This window comes from Numida meleagris, chromosome 3 (genome assembly GCF_002078875.1).
Source record: "Numida meleagris isolate 19003 breed g44 Domestic line chromosome 3, NumMel1.0, whole genome shotgun sequence".
Taxonomy (NCBI): domain Eukaryota; kingdom Metazoa; phylum Chordata; class Aves; order Galliformes; family Numididae; genus Numida; species Numida meleagris.
Genome location: NC_034411.1, coordinates 90,507,551 through 90,525,383, shown reverse-complemented (window position 1 = coordinate 90,525,383; position 17,833 = coordinate 90,507,551). Strand labels below are relative to the sequence as shown.

The following is a 17,833-nucleotide window of genomic DNA, read 5'->3' as shown; positions in this document are numbered from 1 at the left end:
AGCATAAACTGAATATTCCATTATACTTCTCATAGCTGCATTCCCTAAAATAGAATTTGCAAACAAATCTGAATACTGAGTAACTAAGTTCCTTTCATCCTACTTCAAATGGGACATTTAAGCTGATTATTTAGGCATTCCAAAGACATGTGCTACTTATCATACCCATCATGAGATATTTTGAAAAGCGTAATTTGTGGCTAACTATTCTCACTACTATTCTCATTCCTTAATGCTACTTGATCAAATACCCAAAGAACAGATTGCTTTTTATTATTGATTAGATAATTTTCAGATTCCTCATGCTTTGATTCTTTTATTTATTGCATATCAATATTTTATTAGAAAGCATATTGCAGTCAGCCAACAAAACTGGTTTTTTTTCTTTTTCTAAAAAAGGGTGCAAATTATGCACATCAAAACTCTCAACACTCAGACTTCTTTTTCTAAAAGAATCATAATTGACCTACACTTATTGAAGCAAACAGCAATATTATCCTCAGCTTAAAAACCAAATTTAGGATACAAAAGCAAAGGAAGAAAACATTTTTTGCTTGCATCCACAGATACAGAAGCCAAGATGATCACATAGACCCAATTCAAATACAGATGATAAACTGGAAACATGAATATGATTATATTCCTGAATTTCAATTTGTGTTCAAAATATACGCAACAAATATAGGTTGACTATATCACGAGTAAATAAAATTTTCTTATAACAATGACACAGCATTATCCAAATATCTTTAATCTCTTGACAAAGAAGACATTACTACATTTTTAGTTTTTCCACCTGATTTCTGCATTCCAACCAGTGTATTCAACCTGCATTACATTTACAAACTGAATTTTAGGCAGTTTCCAGTACAGAGCAAATCTCTACTATTAGATATAAAAATGTAAATCAAGCATTTCCATAAATGGACAATTTATCAAAGCTCTTTTTTCCAGAGGTTACAGCAATTTTTGATGTTCAGGTACGTATTTGATATCAAAAGTGACATATAGTTATGTTATTTTCTTTTATGTTAATTTGAAGCAATGATATAGCACATATTAGATGTATGCTCCGAGACATAGCCATGAGATATGATTAGAAGGTTTAAGAACTGATAAATGATGCCATTTTAAGACGTGAGATTTGAAATTCTGTTAAACAGAGGCATTAATCTAGAAATAGTACCTTTTGAATATCAAGGCAATGACAAAGTCAGGGTTTACTTTTATTCTCCAGTCACATTCTTTCCCAGGAGGATACGGCTGTGGATAGTTAGGTGATAAAATAACTCCTGCTGGGCCTGTCAGATTTCCTCCACATGCAGCTGTCACAATGTAAAAATAAATAGTAATACGGTCACATGTTAAATTCACAAGTGTATGTTAGCTGTTGAATATAACTAAATTGACTTCCACATTTAATAACAAAAAAATTTGAACATAGCTTTCCAACTTCCTCTTAGCAAACCTTTTTGTATTTTCCACAAATAAAATGAGCTCTTCTCATATTCCAAGAAAAGCTCTTCCTAAATAAATAAAAATATTAAGTTGAATGGAAGTGCTGTATATTCTTGCTATTACTTAACCCAATCTCAGTCAAACTGAAGTTCTTATGTACGGGAAGTACTTTAATATTTTAACAGTGGAATTCACAATGCAGCCTCTTTTGATCAAAGGTATAACACAAAGCAGTTTGATTTAGTCAGTAAAAGCATTTCCAAAATAAATAAAAAAATCAAATATATTAATTTATCTACTATAAATTAAGCTTTACTTTTAAGCACATAAGAAATCCAGCTTTCAAAGATAACGATTACACAAAAGTCTACTTCAGAAGCACAGTAGTCAACATGGATGCACATCAATTACCAAGTCATGCAGACTGCACACATCTGTAGAATCAAGCTGTTGGTACTAAGCACTGGGCGTCTGTCCTAATCTGATTTATTCAATGATTCTATGACTGAATGCCCATTTGTGGTTGGAATACATTCATAGAACAAATCTTTCACTTTAGGTCCATTCTAAAGCTCCAAGACAACTGTAAATCATAAATAAAAACACTTCTTTGAAAGAACACTCCTAACTCAAATGAAAATGTTAATGAAAATCCTCCTGCTGTTTTAGGAAAATAAAATAAACTTTTATTTTAATGTTTGATCTATTTATTAATCTTCCTATAGTTTTGACATTTTAATCATTATTTTTGTTCTAGTTTCATTATTTGTTAGATTTGTTTCTTTTTTGCTTTATCCATAAACAGCCATTACAGGAAATGATTTACATCTTTCATAATTCAGCCTGAGAAAACAATGATCAAAATTATAAGACAAGAATGCAGCAGAAAACACCAAATCAGGAACAGAAGTCTCACCATGTTCAGAGATAAGTACATTTATTAAATGGAAGTAACCAGTAACATACTGAAATTAAGACTTTATGGTAATTTCTAAACTGATATATAATGCCTTTAAGAGAACTCCTAAGGTTTCTAATATTTTCACGTCTGCAGTAAAGACTATTTTAATCTGCTTTCCCCTTCAAGGTCACCTTAAGTATAAGGAAAACTAAAGATATGTTCACACTTTTTCCCCAAATATACCTTTGTCTCTTTTATCTTTCTCCTTTCCTTTTCCTTCTCCCTTTACCCCTTCCCTTTCTCCTTCTTTATTTTGACCAGACAGGGAGAAATGGAATTTACAGTTCAGAGAAAGTGCATGAATCATCCAGACCTTTACACACCAAATGTCTTTTAATTTTGATTCTTATCTAAAGATTTTTAATTTACGGATAACCCCAGTAAACACTTAGTTTAGTAAACACTTTCATATTACTATTTACACATCACCCACTAGTTGAATAAGAAAGAAATACGTATAAGAATATATAATCTGTATTATTGTCAAATGGAGAATAACATCATCTTATTACCTATGCATGTAGGAGGATCAGGTTGCCAGAAGAATCGGTTATTCAGCTGCACACACGTAATTTTAGCTTGTCCTTGAAGTTGATAACCAGGGTCACATTGAAAGGTAGTAGTATCCCCAGGCTCTCTGCTGTCTCCATATCTGGTACCATTTTGTGGTGTTCCAGGATCATTACAGGTTGATGCTATAGAAGCTTTAAGGGAATCATGAAATAAAAGCTTTAAGATGTAGATACTAAACATCTCTAATGAAAAGCACAACATTTTTACAAGAGCATTCCAAACAAGGCAGTAGTATTTACTCATTAGCTAATATGGGAATGCTTTTTGTTTCTTTTTTTCTATGAGAATTTGCCCACTGAGATACATCACAATTACACTGGCTTCCTGCCAGCTTCCTTAATATAATATACAGGCGGAGCCAAGCAAACAGAAGCTTTTCTTTCTTTTTTTTTTTCCTTCATCCACTTAATGCAACAGAAGATCTAGTAACTCCTTTTTTTCACTGTAATGTTCCAGTTATCAAAGCAAATTTCTTTATGCACTTTGATATCTTTTTGCACGATAGGGTAAGTAACATAATGTAAATAACATTGTTTTATATTCTTAATATCCTCTAGCATGCAATTGTTATGCTTGCCCAGCTGGCTGAATAAGTAGCAGTTTTAACTAGTCCTGAATTTTCCCTTTCAGGGACATGCAATAACTTTTTCAAAGTATGCCTAAGCTAATAAATTTCTGTTCTAGGTGTTAGCCAAATGTCTATTCTAGCAATAGATTCCAGCGGGTGCAGGGAAAAAATTAATACTCATATCCCTCTTTTCTCAATCTATGCAAAACACCTCTCATATTTTCAGTCTCTTGAGTTTGGATATAGATTTTTCTTAGTAAAAATAAATAAATAAATTCAAGAAGTACAATGTTAAACTGAGTAGAACCATTGCTAAAGTATGACTTAAAGCAACTAGCTGTCTGGAAAAGTACATACACAAATCTATATTCACTACTGATTTGTAGAAGAGGTCAGGTTTCTTCTACTGGCCTCAAGTATTCAATATCCTGAGCTGCAGTAAACACTGTAGACTCTCCAAGGAAGGAAGGTCCCATCGCTGCAGACTCCTGTCACTGCATCACTGAACTGCACTATGATTGCCATCACTCTAGGCTGCTTTGCCCAGTCATGCCCTTTTCAAAAAAAAACTTGCCACAGTTGTAAGTAAAAGCCAAATAAAGAAGTCAAAAACCTAGTGTCACAATCACTAATTGGTGAGCATCTACAAAGAAGTCCCTCTACTCTTTTCACTGTCTTCATTCAATCTAGTTTAAACTTCCTGTACCCAAGTCCAAAGACATTTTAAAAGTCTGCTCCACCCACCTTTCTGCTCATCTGTACCACAAGGGGGAATCCTTGAAAAATATGAAATATCAACAGTAATTTGGTCTTTTCTTCTCTACTATAACTTATTTATACTTCCTTGAATGCTCACACATCAGACATTCAATTCATTCTTAAACTAATTCATAACCAGCTCGACTCTAAATCTGATGTTCTTTCAAAGTGTAATTTTGTTCTCCTGTCTGTAAGATATGATCAGACCAATAACAAGGATTCAGAGATAAACTGATGTAATATATTAAAAGCATATATAACATTGTTAAAACTGTTTTTTACCACTTTCTTGGTTGATAAGCTAATATTATCATTATTTATAATATTTGGCTGCACATGTTCTTACACTCTGAGAAAGAAGTGGCTATGCCTTTGGAGCAGTATGTAGCATATCAAGCACTTAAATTATAGGAAAGCACTAAAAATTACAGGTCCAGAAAAAGACTAGGAACATAAAGATATTATGCTTCATGATCAGTTTCTATTGCTACAAATAGAAATGGCAAAGTCTCTTCCAAGCTTCTTTATATAGTGTTAAATGTCACTGAGATAAATCCTGTACTTCCTTTTTCACTGGTGATTTTCCCACCTCTGACACTGCAGAGTTGAAGTACAAAATGAAATGTTATGATCATTACCAAACAGTACTATATATATTGGGTATACATATAATTGGAATTAGACTGAGGCTTTGTCTGAAACATGAACAAATTTACATACAAAAACACAAAAGAAAAATGGCTTATGGGCAGTTGGCTGCCACTGAGACTTGGTAGTCATTTTTCTGAGGTTTGTTCTCCTGTAACAATCATTGCCAGTTTGTGCTGGAATGAGAACAAATTGAGAATCTTTATTATTAAAAGTAATCTGAAAACGAGAGTGAAAAACAGCTTCTCAAACAATTGAAATAAAAGGAAAAGAATATGTCTTCAGGTAAGAAATTCAAACTCTACATTTCCACTGACCATTATGTGGTACACATGTGGACATCTGCACACTGACACACAAATTTAGGTGTCTTCACCTGAAATTGCATTACATCTCAAAATTATTATTATTATTATTATTTTAGGAAAAAATCAGACTTTATTATGTTGGTTGTAGTTTTAAATTAATTAATTACATTTTCATTCACTTCATATTTTGTAAGATCTGAAGCAATTTTAAAATCAAGGAACCCTAGAAGGCACATACGTGACAAGGAGGTGATCCGAGACAGCCAGCACGGCTTCACCAAGTGTAGATCTTGCCTGACCAATCTGGTGGCCTATTACGATGAAGCGACGGCATCGGTGGATGGGAGGAGGGCAATGGATGTCATCTACCTGGACTTCTCCAAAGCCTTTGACAGGGTCCCTCATCATATCCTTCTCTCTAAATTGGAGAGGTATGGATTTGAAGGATGGACTGTTTGGCGGGTTAAGAACTGGTTGGCTGGTCGCAGCCAAAGGGTTGTGATAAATGGTTCTGTGTCAGGGTGGAGGCCAGTCATGAGTGGTGTCCCCCAAGGGTCAGTCCTGGGACCGGTGCTCTTCAATGTCTTTATCAGTGACATAGACGATGGAATCGAGTGCACCCTCAGCAAGTTTGCAGATGACACCAAGCTGAGCGGTGCAGTCGATACATTGGAAGGAAGGGAAGCCATCCAGAGGGACCTGGACAGGCTGGACAAGTGGGCCCACAAGAACCTAATGAGGTTCAACAAGGCCAAATGCAGGGTACTGCACTTGGGCCGGGGCAATCCCAGGTATTTATACAACCTGGGGGAAGAAGTACTTGAAAGCAGCCCTGCGGAGAAGGACTTGGGGGTCCTGGTGGACGAGAAGCTGGACATGAGCCAGCAGCATGCACTGGCAGCCCAGAAGGCCAACTATGTTCTGGGCTGCATTAAAAGAGGAGTGGCCAGCAGGGAGAGGGAGGTGGTGGTCCCCCTCTACTCGGCTCTTGTGAGGCCCCATCTGGAGTACTGTGTCCAGGCCTGGGGCCCCCAGCACGAGAAGGACGTGGAGCTCTTGGAAAGAGTTCAGAGGAGGGCGACTAAGATGATCAGAAGGCTGGAGCACCTCTCCTATGAAGAAAGGTTGAGAGATCTGGGCTTGTTTAGTTTGGAGAAGAGAAGGCTCTGGGGATACTTCATTGTGGCCTTCCAATACTTGAAGGGAGCTTATAAACAGGAGGGGGATCGATTGTTTGTGAGGGTAGATAGCGATAGGACAAGGGGGAATGGTTTTAAGCTGAGACGGGGGAGATTTAGGTTAGATGTTAGAAGGAAGTTTTTCCACACAGGGTGTGGTGACACACTGGAACAGGTTGCCCAGGGAGGTTGTGGATGCCCTGTCCCTGGAGGCGTTCAAGGACAGACTGGACATGGCTCTGGGCAGCCTGGTCTAGTGGTTGGCGACCCTGCACTTAGCAGGGGGGTTGAGACTCAACGATCTTTGAGGTCCTTTTCAACCCAGGCCATTCTATGATTCTATGAATAATGTATGTTAGTGATCTTCCTGCTCTGTCTATATATTTTTTCCTTTATTTTTTTTTTCCTGTTTCAATCCTTGGGAACATTATTATTTAAAAGGTTTTTTTTTTTTTTAAGTTTAGGTTTTTTTTAGTTTATTTCAAATATTACAGCTCGAAGGCTTTCCTAAGGAAAGATAAAAAAAGCTCAATTATTACCACCATAATGCAACTGTTGTGAGAAGAATGTACAGAAAGTCCATTTTGTCTACTATAGGCTGCATCTACTCTTTTCCCTCACACTAAAAGACTGTACCACTACAAGATACAGCAACAGCAACTAAACATTTGCAAAACTGAAAGAGAGAGATGCGAAGCTGTACAAATAGAAAATTCTTATTTTTTCAAACCTGAGAGAACTAACATGAGTTTGGTGTTCTTAGCCTTTTGTAATCAAAACTGTCAGTTGATAATGTTCCAACAAGAAAATAAAAATCTCACTGGAAATTGCTTGCAATAAAACCCTAATTTGTGTTGATCTGAGGTGATCTTCTGAAACACTGAAATTATTCATCTTGTTGTTTTCAGTGTGCTCAAATATAACTGTATTCTATATTTGCAAGAAGGAAAAAGGTTGAAAAAAAGAATGAGCAGGATGAGTAACAAAAAAAGATTAAAAGAAGGACCTTATTAATGTGCTTTTATGTTTACAGTAGCAAATATGTGACCATTTGGAAAAATCACTGAAATTATAAAACATCCCTACATCAGAATTCATGGGTTATGATAACTAAAATACTATAAAATGATAAATAAAATTTCTGTATTTATTATTAATCATTTGTTGCCTTTTTTCCACTCCAAAATAATACGTTTTACATACCTTGAGATGGCTCCTTTTCCAAATTAAGTAAAAGACTATAAAAAGACTATAGCAGGTTTTTTTGTTTGTTTGTTTTTGTTTGTTTGTTTGTTTGTTTTACATTGGGGGACTTTTTCACCAGAATTTATAAGCATCAGTCCAAGAACTAAAGTAGTGGCTATTACTACTAATGAGTACTCTGTGAGCACTCCCCAGGAACCACTCTGACAATTTAAATGACATCCCATATTAGTACAGTTTACTAAACATATACTTGACCACAGAGGAAGGAAAGTACTGCTACAACCTCAGAGAAGTTATTTCATATTTGACAGATAACAATAGCTCAAAAAGTGGATCACTAGTACATATGTGTTAACAAAGTGAATTTTTTTAAGTGTAATTAAATTAAGCGTAATTCAACCTCATTAGCAAGCATCTGTTTTTCAACAAATCTTTTAATACCTTCATTTTTTTCTTAAAAATCTTCAACAATCAACAGTTATTCCTAATCTAAATAAAGTATGCAAAATTACTAAGGACTGATGCCTTTTAAAATTTATTTCACTGTTTATCTCCATTTCTCACACAAAAGAGAAGCACTGAAACACTCTTAACATTTTCGTTCCTGCAGCCTCTGAAGCTATTTTCTGTATTTGAAAACAGCAGCTTTTTTTTTTTTATCATGCCAAGTACACTTGATCTTAATTAAATAAAATATCAGACATTTAAGCACCGATGTGTCATCTGGAAAAGTGAACATTTAGACAGGCTGTCAACTTTTCAACATGTCTCATTTTCAAGTTGTTTTACCTCACAAGATTTCCAAAAGGTTCTGTAACTGCATGAAAATTACAAGTCTACCATTACGTCGTTTGGTACTGTGAAAGAATCTAAAGATTATAGGTATTATATGCATTAATAAGTCATCCAGACATTAAAAATTACTAATTCTTCTGTCACCTATCTCATTTCATAAGAGGCTCTTTTCTTCTCAGTCCATGTACTGATAAAAATGCATATAATAAAAGGCTATCATACATAAGTATGGGAATGGGTATCTTTGCGCTGTGATGTAACATTGCCATATAAAATTTTCTTAAAAACTGAGGAATTCAGAGACTTGAAGCTGAACGCAGTAAGAATCATAGAAGTACATATTTTAGAAAAAAAAAACATTAAAATCACTAAGACCATTAAGTCTAACCATCAATCTGACCTACCGTGTCCTACCATTAAAACAAGCCCTTTAGCGTCACATCCATGTATCTCTTAAATACCATGGGGACTTCACCATTGCCATGAAAAGCCCAGCTTGACTACTGATTCCATGAGGAATTTCTCAGTATCCAATCTAAACCTCCTCTCGTGCAACTTGAAACCTCACGTCATCACTTCTCAACTGAGAAAAGAGACCAACACCCACCTCACTGTAACATCCCTTCAAGTAGTTACAGAGAAATGAGATCTTCTCTCAGCCTCCTCTTTTCCAGACTAAACCAACTCAGTTCCCTCAGACACTCCTCATGTCTTCCATTCCAGTCTCTTCACAAGCTTTGTTGTTCTTCTCTGCATATTCTCGAATAACTCCGTATTCATCTCGTAGTAAGCAGCCCAAAACTGAACACACATTTAAAGTACTGCCTACAAAGAGAAAATCACTTTCCTGGTTCTGCCTGCCCACGTTATTTCTGATGTAACCAGGATGCCATTAGCCTTCTTGGCCACACTGCCTACTCATGTTCAGCTGGATGTCAACCAGCATCACCAGGTCCTTTTCTGTGAGGTAACTTTCTAACCACCTTCCCCAAGCCTTGTTGTTTTTATGTCCCAAGTGCAGGACCTGGCACTTGCCACTGTTGAGTGTCATGTTATTGGATGCTGCCCATTTACCCAGTCTATCCAGATCCCTCTGCAAGGCCTTCCTACCTTCAAGCAGATCAACACTCCTGCCTAACTTGGTATTATCTGAGAACATTCTGAGGGTGCACTCAAACTCCTCAACCAGATCACTCATAAAAACGCTGAACAAAATTGGCCCCAAGACTGAGCCCTGGGGAGTACCACTTGTGACCAGTCACCACCTGGATTGAACACCATCCATTATGACTCTTTAACCTCAGTGTTTGCTCAGCTCTTCACCTAGCAAATCATGCACCTGTCCAAGCCATGAGTAGCCCAGTGTCTTCACAAGAACTCTGTAGGAAATTAAATATCAAATTAAAACAGCAACAAATTAAAATAAATGTGATAGAAAGCAGGAAAAGAAATAACTACACATTTTGTCTGAAGGATGCTAAGTCAAATCAAAATTCTATTGTACGACTTTCTTTTTAGAAATGATTGAGAAGAATTAAGGTCCTTTCCAGACTTAGTGATTTTATGATTCTAAAGTAACATATCCAGAAGATGGTATTTTAATTCTGTTAACTGAAAAGAACACATTTGCTGCTTACCAGTTCTTGTCTGTGTGTTCTAAGCAGTAACCTACAAAATACTCCGTGCTAACAGAGTCTTCCTCTGTACAGATTTTCCTTCTCCTTCTCTCTGTCTCACCTGTTCAGGGTAAGACATGCATGTGTATACAGATGATGGAATTAGTGTAAGAATAATGGGCAGCTGGAAAAAACAAAGGTGTCTAGGGAGACCTTCATATGCTGGCAGGCACTGTGTTAAACCTCTCTATTTTGAATTTAATAATCTTACAGAATCCCATTTTGGATTTTGTTTTGGATTTAGCCCCCAAACTACCTTTTCAAAGTTGATTTAAAACATCACTGAAAATCAATAGCATACTGTTTTTAAGATATACAGAGAATCATGTTCTATGTGTCCGTAGCCTTGTGATCAATAAGTTGAGTTGTGCCTAATTTATCTTTCACCTGAAGGACATTTCATTTTTCATCAGTTTGTTTAGCCTGTAATCTACCATACAAAAAAAAAAAAAAAAAAAAAAAAACCTTCCTCAATATTATTTGCACTCTGCCTGTAGTAAACAATCATGTAAGCATTTGTTGCAGTGTTTTGCTACAGACGTTATCAATTTTTTTTTTTTTTTTTTTTACTTCACATGGTTATAACAATTACAAAGACTTTTCAAGAATTAGGATTGTAAATTGCAGGCAATGCACAGGCTTCAAATGTTTTGACAGAAGAGCTTGCACAACAGATCTGAGAAAGATTTTGGCATATCAAAGGCAAGACATTGTACATAGGTGTTGTGGAGCAGACCTTGTCTAACATGGCATCATTCCTTTCTTATCTATATGTCTGGACTGTGATTCTGGGAAGAGCCATCACAACTTATTTTGTCTTTTATCTACAGAGTATGTGTTGGAGCATAACACAATCATCCCTCTGTTACCTGTACATACAGACAGGGGACAATCAGACCTCCCCTGACCATAGTCAGAGCTTCTGTAACACGGCTAACCGACAAAGGTATGATTATGTGCTATGAGAGAAAGAGGAAGGAGTAGTACAAACTGAATAATAGCCCCCCAAAAAAACAACAGAAAAAGACCTGAATCATGGAAAATTACTGACAAAAGTGAATAATCTTATATCCTATAAGAAGAAAATAAGAAGAAACAAGAACCCTATGAACTCTCCAGAACACCAGCAGATTGTGATCCTTGATCTCTCCAAGCTGGGATGCCTCCCAGGGTAGATTCACCACTGATAGTCATAATGAAGAGGAGCGCTCTTCAGGTCAGACACTGATGAAAGTAAAGGGCGAGTAGTAGCTCAATAGTGGAGGAAAAGGTCATCAAACATGCAGCTGAGTTTAGAAGCCTCTCCCATTCTTGAATCTAACTAAGCCATTGTATTTGATTATAGCAAATTCTGTTGAACAATTGTGTTAAATTGTCTGATGATTAAGTGCTGATTGAGTGCTACTAAGAAACCTACACTCTATTCTCATGACTTAGCATAAAGTATTAATAAAAACTAAACTGCTAAATCAGACTTGTGTGAAAATCTATTTCTGACAATAGGATTTTTAGTAATTTTAGACTAACCACCACTTCCATAAGTGAAAGAATATTGTTTGGTCTCAAAGAAGAATATTAAATATGTGCATAAGTGAACAGATAACAACTAAGCAAATTGGTATGAAACATAAATATCTTGCATTGTCTAGTAGCATAACAAAGAAAGAAACCCAAATACTAATTCCATCTTTTTTTTTTTTTTTTTTAAGTCTTAAAAACAGAAGTTCACAAGTTTGAAGCAGATAACTAAAGTAACCAAACCTTCATTTCTTTTTAGTTCTACAGGAACCCAATGAAGAACTGCTACCTTCCACGGGACTGGGGATGCCTTAACCAGGCTATGGATTAGATTATGGATACAAATTATTTTCCATACTAATTAAACTGAGTTATTGTAAGCAAGTAATGCAACATTTATAGCATCACAAAAAGCAAAAGACGAAACTAAAATATAAAGAATGATTAGGATATAGACTTTAAAAAAGAGAATCTTGAATTATCTATTTTTAAATAAAGATGTCTTAATGCTTTTTTTTTCTTTGAACTCAAAATTCAGTAGGCACGTAGTAAGACACGTGATTCTGCATATGTAAATTTCTTTTAAAATGGTCTTTTCTGTTAACTCCCTTTTCTTAGTAATTTAGTCATGAATCAAACTGGAACACTCACATGGTGAATCCCAGAAATGAAAATTCTGTCTGTTTAAAGTATAAAATTAATTTATACTTAAATTAATAAAATTTAAGTATAAACACTGAACTGTTTATACTTAAATATAATAACTCAAACTATTAGGCAACCAATTAAGATTTGTCTCTGCAATCAATGAACAATTTACAAGACAAAAGTACTCTAACAGTTCAAGACGTGTGGCATAGTTACCGTAAGAATTTCTGTACACAGACATATGGAATTACTAAACTGGACAGAAGCAGATATTACTGCTTACATAAATTTGTCAGATTAAGCACAATGTCTTTAGGAACTATAAAAAACAGAACTATTGATGCTTAAGATCTTTTCAGAGGAACAAAAAGGTCAATAGCTGTGTCAACATCAGAAACAACAATTTCCAAATAACAGTTCTAATGAACTCATTGGTATAAGTTGCTTATTTTATTACCTGAAGATTTACCCCCTGTTTCCCAACAATTACCGTAATTGATTATTTGTGTTGCTAATGATTTAGTCAGAAATGTTTTCTCTTTATTTCTTATCTCTACTTTTACTTCAAAGAAAATTTTCTAAGTGTCAAGAAAGCAAACAAACAACAGAAAAAAAAACCAAATTTGGGCTAAACCAACCATACAGACGCCATCATTTAATATCTATCATTTAACAAAACAAATGGTTGCAGCTGTTTCAATAACTCAAAAATATTACAAAAACTGAGAAAAAAAAGTTGATACTTTATTAACTTTTTGCCTGTTCTTTTGTATTAGCAGAAAGAAGTAATGTTTCTGTTCACATAGTTATATTGAGCTTTAAGTGTATGCTTACAGAAGACCATGAGAGAAATTAGCAATGCCATAGAAACAGAGGTAGGCATAGAAAACAGTTGAGTCTGAATTTACTTTGAGACACATCCACAAAAATTTTTCCATCATAAGAAGTGTGAGAATAACCCTTCGCTATATTTCAGCTTTGAGGAGCAGTATCTGCAAAATCTGCTGAGGAACGATAAATGCATCATTCTGTTAGGGCCATGAAGTTGATCAGAGGGCTAGAGCATCTCTCTTTCAAAGACAGGCTGAGAGAGTTGAGCTTGTTCAGCTTGGAGAAGAGAAGGCTCCAGCAAGACGTCATTTCAGTACTTAAAGAGAGCTTATAAACAGGAGTGAAATCAACAGTTTACATGGGTAGATAGTGATAGGAAAGGGGAAATGGCTTTAAACTAAAAGAGGGAGGACTTAGACTAGATGTCAGCGGGAAATTTTTCTAACGGAGAGTGTAACGAGGTGCTGAAACAGGCTGCCCAGAGAAGTTGTGGATGCCCCATTCCTGGAGATGTTAAAGGCCAGCTTGTATAGGGCCCCAGGCAACCTGATCTAGCACCTGATTTAGTAGTTGGTAACCCTGTTTGTGGAAGGAGTTTGGAACTAGATGATCTACGATGTCCCTTCCAGTCAAAACCATTCCATGATTCTGCGGTAAGTAAGTTGTGTCAGCTTATTATATAAGCTACAAGAGAACATGGTTGCTTCTAATATGGCAGATTTCTAGTGAACTAGACTTAGAGCTGACAGAAAGAACAAGGCAATGTCAGACAAGAGTTTATTCTCTTTACTTTAGACACTTAGGATAGAATTAATCCAAGTTAGAAAACTTCATTTTAATCATTAACTTAGGTGGGAAGTTTTTGCTACTAGTATCTATGTGCCTTCAGAAAAAGGAAGCCAATTATCAAATATGTCTATACCCTTCTTGCGTTCACTTGCTGTATCATGACAAGAAAGCTGGTTGACATCTCTGGCTAGTAATACATAACTTTAATATATTGAACCCCTAGAGTAAAGGTCAATTTTGTACAGTGAACTCCTTTTTTTTTGTCCTTTTATGCATGATTAAATGGTAATTAAATTTTAATGAAAAGCATTAGGCTGATTACAATTAACATAATCACTCTTGTCAGTTCGTGTCCTCATGCTCTGCATACTGAGCTGAGTGGGCAAGACAAAGGCACTTTTAATAGCATTCAAATGTTTTGTGAGCTTCAGCTATTTATATTTTTCCATTAAAAACATAAGTAACTACGTATACAACCAACAGTAAATAATTCAAAGGTAATTATTTTCTGATCTATCTCATACTATACTTTCATAGAAAAGTTTTTTAGGCAGATGCAATAACAGCATCCTTGAACGTATAGAAAGAAAGTAATCCGCACACTTAGAGCACTGTGAAACAAATTCTCAACTGAAGACTATGAATGCTTTGTTTTTAAGCTGTTCATTTAACCTGCTATTCTCATATGCATATCCTTCATATGATGCTGTAAAGTGGATGTTTATTGATATAGACACTTATCCCAATAGTATAATCCTATACAGAATTTGCATGCATAAGAATTCCAGATTCTTGAAGGTTTTCTGAGACTGCAGAATTATTCATCTGAAGATAACTTTTTGGTTGATAATTTATGTTTAAATACAATATGCTCACTAATAAAAGCATCACCTGAAAATCCATCACACAGTAACAAAGAGACTCGAAATTCAAGCAGTTACCATCATAGAACTTGTAATTAAACATCTACATCATCTGAAGTTACCAGAAAAAAGTTTGTGACTGAAGATTCTTCTATTTATTCTGTTAGAAACTACTAATGTAGTGCATTTTCAGCATTCTTTGCAGCTTTGTGATAAATAGACATACAGTTGAACACACGATGAATACTAAAGCATGCAAAGATCTACACATATTCATAAATTAATTAGTTTGAATCCTTTACATATGAAGACCACAGTGGCCTGCTTATTGCCTCAAGGAGACTAAATAAATTAAGCTCTCATTTTTAGATGAAATATTTTAGTGTTTACATTATATATTCCTTAAACCCTACTTTTTATTCCTTACAATCAAAAAATAAGTAGAACATTCCACTTGCTAAGCAGGGTGAATGAAACTTTGATATCATTTTCCATTTACTTGAGCTGAGACATTCAGTTCTTCATCACTAATTCCAGTTAATTCCAGTAAGACATACACCGCAATTGCTAGCATAATGACTGAGTACATCCATCAGGTATACTGAGATAACAAAATTAGTTCTTCACCTTCAGGTCATTAAACCACCTCACATTTACTAGAAGTATCATTGAAGGTTGAAGAATGCGTGCCGACATTGTTGGCAAATCAAATAGTTTAAATATTTTCCTTCTTTCAAAGAAATATGAATAAAATTACATTATGCAAAAAGAAGAAAGTATAACAAAATGTTTGCTAACAAGTAAAAAAAGCAACACTTCATTTCCACAACTGTGGAAAACAACATGAAATTGTTTGAAAAAGTTAAATTTTTCAAATTGTAGCAGCATACTGTATTGCACACAAATCAGAAATTTTAGTAATATTTCTCTTTTAATTCACTTTGCATATTTTAACTAGGTAGGTCAGCACAGTTTAAACTGTCTATGATTTGGGACACAACATTCAGAAAGTAAATAGGTTTAATTTAAATTCATTTAAATTCCACTAAACTCCTGAAGTATATTTTCTTATTCAGGAATATTGACTGAAAGCTCACTAGTGTCCTTTACGTTTAAATGGCAGCACTTAAAGGGATTTAAAACAATTGTCTTATTCTCATACATTCAATTAGGTAATACTGGGTATGGTACTTCTATACATATCAACAAATAAGAAAACTTAAGGTACAACTTAAGTTGTACCTATTTGAATTAGGATGTCGAATTAAAATAATAAAGTCTTTTTGTAAAGACTGAGGAAGTTGTAAAATGAGAAAAAAATCAAGTATATAAGAATAATACATACAAATGTTGCATATAATTATTGTAATTGAGATGCAAAAGTATTTACATACTTGAAAACTGGATGGAGAAGCCTGATTTGCTGATGAAGAAGTCACTGTCAAACTGTAATGTCAATGAGTTGAAAGTGCTGTGAATATCCTCTGGAAGGGCTGAGCCGCTCCATTCTTTAAGCAATATGCTGCTCTCAATGGGCCCATCCCATACCTTCAAGATGTCATGAGCAACTTCGGTGTCAAAAACAATAAAATGCAGACTGCAAAGAAGAAGTAAAAGCCCTGTACGTTACTCTTTTAAATGCAGTTACATAGAACTTAAAGCAATCATTCCCAAACTGTTTTTGGTTTAGAGATGTTGTTCGTGTTTCAAGACTGAAGGAGGCCTGGATATCCTAGACTATTTTGTCCATTTTTCCTGTTGGCTGAGCTGATTGAGAATCATTTTCAAGAATGTTATGGTATTAGTCAGAATCTTTCCACTGACTTCAAGTTCTGACTCCATATTTTTACATTGAAGAAATTAATTAGCTAAACATCAAAACCACTTTTTGTTTGTTTTAAACAGTTGTATGTTCATATTTCTTCATTGCATGTCAATAATTGGAAATCATTAACTTGAAATTTGTCATTTAAGTGCAAATGGTATATGAAAATCGCCTATGATAGGCTGAATTAGTTGTATGGCTTAGTGAAATGAGATTATGAAAAATCAAAAAGGAAACAAAAATACTTTCCAGTTGATAACTTCTAATTTACTTCTAATGTTTTTCTGGTTTAATTTTAAAAACAAATTATTTTCATTTAAAAGATCAGTTCCAACCATTGTCCATGTAAAATGAACAGTAAGCACCTTACTATTTGTGAACTTTTTGCACAAACATAGCTAATATCATGAAGAAATATATCTCAGCTGTATATCATTAATTATGTTAGTCCCAAAAATTGTTTTTAATTAAAACAATTAATATTATATTGATTAGTTGTTAAATATTTTGTTACATTTTTGCTCTCACAGCAACTTCCTGTTAGTAGTGGAAAAAATAACTTATTAAACAGAATTTGACATTTCTTAGTTTTTAGTGTGTTACTACAGCAAAACTGAGCTGAAAGAATCTTTAAATATTCATATTCCATCTATTTTGAGCAGTTTAACTAGATACACAACAATTTTTTTTGTCAATATATTGAACTCATGAGGAAAAACTGTTTTGAAATCTTATAACAGAATAAAAGAATCATAGAATCATTTGAGTTGGGAGGGACCCTTAAAGGTCATCTAGTTTGACTCCTCTGCAATGATAAGGGACACAACAGCTAGATCAGGTTGCTCAGAACCCTATCCAGCCTGACCTTGGATGTCTCCAAGGACAGGGAATCTACCACTGTCATGGTTTTGTGATTTTTGGTTATTGGTATTCCACATCATAACATCATGTAGTGGATATACCTGGTTCTCAGAAGAGAAGGACTACTACATTCCCCACGGCACTTTGCTCCTCTGTTACCATTTCCAGCCGGAGGGAAAAGATAAAAGCTCGCAGTATAAAAACTTGCAGATCATGAGACCTTGTCCCTTTTTTTCCGCTGTCTCTCGTCTTGGCAGCACCTCGCTCTCCAGCCATCTTATCGTCGGTAGTAGAGTAAGGCCTACCTTGATTTTGGGACATTCTCTCTCTCTCTGTATTGGATTTATCAGCTTAAATTGTAATTATAT

The 17,833-nt window shown here is 35.0% G+C and overlaps 1 protein-coding gene across 4 annotated transcripts in view; it reads right to left on the bottom strand.

The window, feature by feature from the left end:
- The window catches only part of CSMD1 (CUB and Sushi multiple domains 1), a 1,076,183-nt gene that overhangs the window by 184,115 nt on the left and 874,235 nt on the right, over positions 1 to 17,833 (bottom strand). For all 4 annotated transcript variants that reach the window (XM_021390293.1, XM_021390292.1, XM_021390294.1 and 1 more), the window contains 3 exons: positions 16,174 to 16,376; positions 2,932 to 3,123; positions 1,187 to 1,325 (listed from right to left, as the gene is read on the bottom strand). In XM_021390293.1, the coding sequence (XP_021245968.1) occupies positions 1,187 to 1,325; positions 2,932 to 3,123; positions 16,174 to 16,376 (534 nt within the window). The remainder of the gene's footprint in view (positions 1 to 1,186; positions 1,326 to 2,931; positions 3,124 to 16,173; positions 16,377 to 17,833) is intronic.